Source organism: Marmota monax, unplaced genomic scaffold (assembly GCF_021218885.2).
Source record: "Marmota monax isolate L192 unplaced genomic scaffold, Marmota_monax_Labrador192_F-V1.1 WCK01_AAM20220418_F8-fsc00073, whole genome shotgun sequence".
Taxonomy (NCBI): domain Eukaryota; kingdom Metazoa; phylum Chordata; class Mammalia; order Rodentia; family Sciuridae; genus Marmota; species Marmota monax.
Window position 1 is genome coordinate 1,871,682 of NW_026692846.1, and position 5,472 is coordinate 1,877,153.

Here is a 5,472-nt window from a genome sequence, read left to right on the forward strand (position 1 = left end):
CACAGGACCTGTGGCCTCCTACTCTGGGAATCCTCGGTGTGAAGACTCAGGGTCCCTGTTCTCGCAGCTTCTCTGCCTGGCTCTCCCTCTCAGCTCCGAGGTGCCCCTCCGCCCTCCCTTCTCTGCCCGCCCACTTGCCTTTAATTAGAAATGCCAGGAGAGCCATTTTTGGGGAGTTTTTTTTTTGCCAGAAAGACATTCCCCTCAGGGGCGGAAGCCCAGGGGGGAAAGGAGGAGAAGGCTGGCTGTGAGGGGGGCTGAGGCTCCAGAGACAGGGGGTGGGGGCAGAGGGTTCAGGCCAGGCATGGAGATTGCAGCCAGTGTGTGAGCAAGACAGCGTGGGGCATGAGCGTGTACGGGCTCTGAGTGGGGGGCATGAGCGTGTACGGGGCTCTGAGTGGGGGGCATGAGTGTGTACATGGGTGCTGAGTGGGGGGCATGAGTGTGTACGTGGGTGCTGAGTGGGGGCAAGTGCTGGGGGTTTCTGAGTGGGGGGCATGAGTGTGTAGTGCATGAGTCTGAGAGAGGGAAGGGAGTAGCAGCGGGGGATAAGGTATCCTGGTTGTCACTAAGCATCTGTGGCTCTCTGAGGGGTATTAGTGTGTCACCTGCTTCTAGGTAACATGAGAGGATGTGAGAACCACAGTAACCCATCCTGCATTGGAGTAATCCAGAAAGGATGTCCCTCCCCCACGGCACTGCGGTTGCCAGGGAAGCGGAAGGGGCCTCCCTCCCGAGGGAATCGCAGCTTCCGGAGCCCCGTTCCTTATATGGTTCTTGCTTTCCTCTGCATCTCTGTGCTGCCAGCATCCCTGCCCCTCCTCCCTGCCCCTCCTCCTGTCCCATCCTCAGTCTTGCAGCTTCTGGACAGGTTATGGCTGTAACCTGGGGCTTTGGGGTCAGCACTTTGGGAGGCTGAGTGACCCCGCATCTCTTCCAACCTTCATCCCTTATCCCCTGGTAGCAACTTCCAGATCACCTGGAGGCCCAAGTAAAACCTGCGGCTGCACCAAAGACCTGGCTGCGGGCACTATGCAGTCCTGTTCAACCATGGCCACACTGCTGGGCGTCACACAACCAGTGCCCAAGCAGACTGCCTGGGTGCATGTCTCACACAGAGCTGGGAGGACCAGGCCAGCACCTGGACTCAAGGAAGTGGGGGCAGGGACGGACAGGAGTGTGTGTGTGTATGTGTGTGTGTGTGTGTGTACCACTGAACCCGCAGGTGAGGACGGAGGGCTCCCCAGGGAAAGGGTCCTGCAGGGCTCTTCCGCTGTCGCTCATACTGCAAAGCCACGATGAGCAGGGGTAGAGGCAGCGAGGATCTAGAAGGGCAGTGTCCAGCGGGCCCCGCTGCTTTTAGGTAAGATATTCTGAGACCTTGGGTGGTCGTAGCGGGTAAACAACCCGGTCCTGCCCACCCTCATTGCCCAGCGCTGGCTAGGGCGCGGGGACTCGCTGGTCCCCAGCGCATCCCCCGAGTGCCCGCAGGGTGAAGGAGCCTGCGTCTCGGGTGGGAGGTGCGCAGGGGAGCAGATTAGTCACCCAGCGTGCAGAGGGCGGGTCCTCACTCGGCGCCCGCCCGGGAGGTGCGAGTGGGCGCGGGAGAGGCGGGGCCTGCGGCGGCGGGCGCGGGCGGGACGCTGGCGGGAGCCTGCGGCTGAGCCAATGGGAGCCGGGCTCGGCAGGGGCCGCCCACGGGCCGCGGGCAGCATAAAGAGCCCGCGGCAGCGGCTCGGCGCAGAGCACGGGCGCCGCGTCCTCTCTCAGCCTCTGCCGCAAGGTACCTGCCGTACCTGCCGCACCTGCCGCAGCACCGCGGCTCCCGCACCCGGGCTCCCGCCGCTCCGCAAGCCGCCCCGCGCCCCGCCGCCGCCGCCGCCGCCGCCGGCTCCCTGCGCTCTCACAGCGCCTGTCCCAGAGTAGTTCGTAGCCTGTCCGGAGCGCGGCCACCTGCGAGCAGATGGAGCTGGACCACATGACGAGCGGCGGCCTCCACGCCTACCCTGGGCCGCGGGGCGGGCCGGCGGCCAAGCCCAACGTGATCCTGCAGATCGGTAAGTGCCGCGCCGAGATGCTGGAGCACGTGCGGAGGACCCATCGGCACCTGCTGACCGAGGTGTCCAAGCAGGTAGAGCGCGAGCTGAAGGGGCTGCACAGGTCGGTGGGCAAGCTGGAGAACAACTTGGACGGCTACGTGCCCACGAGCGACTCGCAGCGCTGGAAGAAGTCCATCAAGGCCTGCCTGTGCCGCTGCCAGGAGACCATCGCCAACCTGGAGCGCTGGGTCAAGCGCGAGATGCATGTGTGGCGCGAGGTCTTCTACAGACTGGAGAAGTGGGCCGACCGCCTGGAGTCCATGGGCGGCAAGTACCCGGTGGGCAACGATCCAGCCCGCCACACGGTCTCCGTGGGCGTGGGGGGTCCTGAGAGCTACTGCCACGAGACTGATGGCTACGACTACACGGTCAGCCCCTATGCTATCACTCCGCCACCCGCTGCTGGTGAGCTGCCGGGTCAAGAACCAGCTGAAGCCCAGCAGTACCAGCCCTGGGGGCCTGGAGAGGACGGGCAGCCAAGCCCCGGTGTGGACACTCAGATCTTCGAGGACCCACGGGAGTTCCTGAGCCACCTGGAAGAATACCTGCGGCAGGTGGGTGGCTCTGAGGAGTACTGGCTGTCCCAGATTCAGAACCACATGAATGGGCCAGCCAAGAAGTGGTGGGAGTTCAAGCAGGGCTCTGTGAAGAACTGGGTGGAATTCAAGAAGGAGTTCCTGCAGTACAGCGAGGGCACCCTGTCCCGAGAGGCCATCCAGCGGGAGCTGGACCTGCCACAGAAGCAGGGTGAGCCACTGGATCAGTTCCTGTGGCGCAAGCGGGATCTGTACCAGACCCTGTACGTGGACGCTGAGGAGGAGGAGATCATCCAGTATGTGGTGGGCACCCTGCAGCCCAAGCTTAAGCGCTTTCTGCGCCACCCACTGCCCAAGACCCTGGAGCAGCTCATCCAGAGGGGCATGGAGGTGCAGGACGGCCTGGAGCAGGGGGTTGAGCCAGCCGGCCCCCAGGTGCCCACTGAGGACGAAGCAGAGGCCCTCACTCCCGCCCTCACCAGCGAGTCTGTGGCCAGCGACCGGACCCAGCCTGAATAGAGGGCAGCCCAGGGCCCCCAGCCTGCCCACCACAGCCATGCTGTGGCTTTTGCTAACCAGGACTTGATCTGGCACTGATACCCACTGGGTCATTCCTCATCCAACAGGCACCCTCAGCCTCCAGGCCCTAATCACAGACATGCCACCCAGATGTGTGCAAAGCCCTGAGCAGCGAGGAGCCCCTCCCCTGCAGGGCTCCTGCGTCACCCCACCTCTGTCTCCCTGGCCTCCTGCCTGGGCCTGGGGGCAGCCCTACCCTCTGCACTCAGGCCACTGCAGAACATCTCCAGCTTCCTCATTCTGCTCCAGTGCTTCTGGGCACACAGGAAACCAAGTGTCCAGAAGGCAGAGACCGCTCAACAGGGCACCCGGGCAGAAGGCAAGGCAGAACCAGTGCTGAACCTCAACTTCTGGCACACCACCCACTCCTGGCAGACACTGCAGAGCCAGCTGGCACTCCCGTCGCCCCCCGGGGCAGACGGCCAGCCTTGGGCAGCACAACTCCCTTCTCAGGGAGCACCTAAGTTGCACATGCAGCAGCAGCAGCAGCAGCAGACCTGACATCCTGGCGCCTCCTGGCCCCTAGGTGAGTCCCCACCTCTGTGGCATCTTAGAGCTGGGAGGGTCAGGGCCCAGTTCATTCTCCAAATGAGCCCATTGAGGCTCCGAGGCAGCAAAGATGGGGTCGGGATGGCATCGTGGGGGTGCAGAGAGACCCCCAGGATCAGGAGTGGGCTGGGGTGGGAGGCAGTGCTGAGGAGCTGGCTCAGCCCGCTCACCGGGACCCTGTGCTTCTCATCTCAGATAGTGATTCATGCCAGACGCGCAGGGTCTGAGCTCTGCTCAGTGACTCAGCTGTGGCGGGCACACAGTCCCAGAGGGGCCAAGTCCTCAAATCCGGCTGAGGCAGCAGCCAGCACTCGGAGCCAGGAGAATCACAACAGGTAACAGAGCCCCATTCTTCCTGCCTCAGACTGCCCCTCTGCCATCCTGCCCAGGCATGCGCTCACCCATCCCCTGTGAAAGCTGAGAGTCTGTGCCTGGACCCTGGGGGCTCCAGCCCAAGAACCTGCCCCCGGTCCTGCCTGTGAGCCCACTGCTCTGTTGCTGATGGCTGTGCTTTCTCTCCTTCAGGTCTCTGACTGCCTTGGAGTCTTTGCTGCTGAGCCTGGCACTGTCTTCCCCTCTCTCAAGGCTGCCAGCCCCAGGGCAGCTGAGAGAGGGCAGCTGCAGAGAGGAGGCGTTCTGGCGCTGGGTAGCACCCCAGCTCGGCCTGAGAGCTGGTGGTGAGGATGGACCGGCGTGAGGGCCAGGGCCTGCCGCTATGCCCGCCCCGCTGGCTGCCAGCTCCCTGCCCCTAGAGCCACTGCAGCCAAAGCCAGGGTCCACTACCCTGGCCCTTCCAGCAGGGAGTCCCTGCGTGCTGTGTGGCTATGGCCTCCTGCCAGATCCTTTTAGGAGCCCCGAGGCCAGGGCCCCAGCCCCTCCAGCAGCCCCCAGGCCAGCCCCAGGAGATCCTGAGGCCTTTGCTCCTGGGCTGTCCCAGGCTCTCTGTTCTGCCCTGGCCCTGCTTTTGCTCAGGCTAGACCCTGGGCCACTCATGTCTGCAGCTGGAGCAGCCCGGACTGAAGTTTTGGAGGTTCCTCTTTCTGCCTTGCCTATTGGGGTTCCGGATTCTGGGGACCAACTCTGCACATGATCTGATGAATCCTCCACCCTGTGCCCCTGCCCATCCCCACAGATTTTATTTTTGCACATAAGCCATAACTCATACTCATTGGCCAGCACAGGCTGCAGGGAGGTCCTGGGGCCTGGGGAGACCTCAGAGGGTGTGCCTCCCCCCTACACAAACTACGCCTTGAAAGTCCTGCCAGGCCTGAATCCCTGCCACCTTACCTCGAAGACAGACTGTTTTTATAAGATTTTGTTAATAAAACACTGAAACTTGTGGAGTGTTCCTGCTGCCTCTCTGGGGGTGTGGGCTGGCGAGAGGGGAGCTTCGAGGGAGGCCCTGTGGCCTGAGGGGTAGCTGTGGATCCTGCATGGTGCAGGGAGGGTCTGGGGGCAGGGGAACACTGCTACATTTCCCCCCTGCAAGAGAAACCCCAGGGTCCTGTCCTCAGCCTATAGAAACCTGAGGCCTCCACCCCAGAGACCATCCCCTGCAGCCCCAGGCCCGAGGCAGTGGGGCAGGAGCCCTGTTCACGCTGAGCAGAGGACAGTCCCCAAGTCCTGCAGGAGTACAGGCTGTGCCAAGGCTGGATCCACAGCCTGCTCAGGCCCTGGAGCCGGAGGGGTGTGGCCAAAGAAGGGTCCAG

General features: G+C 63.4%; 1 protein-coding gene across 1 annotated transcript; it reads left to right on the forward strand.

Moving 5' to 3' along the window:
- The first annotated feature begins 1,890 nt into the window (after positions 1-1,890).
- Positions 1,891-5,102, forward strand: Arc (activity regulated cytoskeleton associated protein). Its single transcript, XM_046449153.2, has 3 exons — positions 1,891-3,740; positions 3,959-4,098; positions 4,289-5,102. The coding sequence occupies exon 1, from the start codon at positions 1,964-1,966 to the stop codon at positions 3,152-3,154; it is 1,191 nt and encodes a 396-aa protein (XP_046305109.1). The 5' UTR covers positions 1,891-1,963; the 3' UTR covers positions 3,155-3,740; positions 3,959-4,098; positions 4,289-5,102.
- Positions 5,103-5,472: the final 370 nt, after the last annotated feature.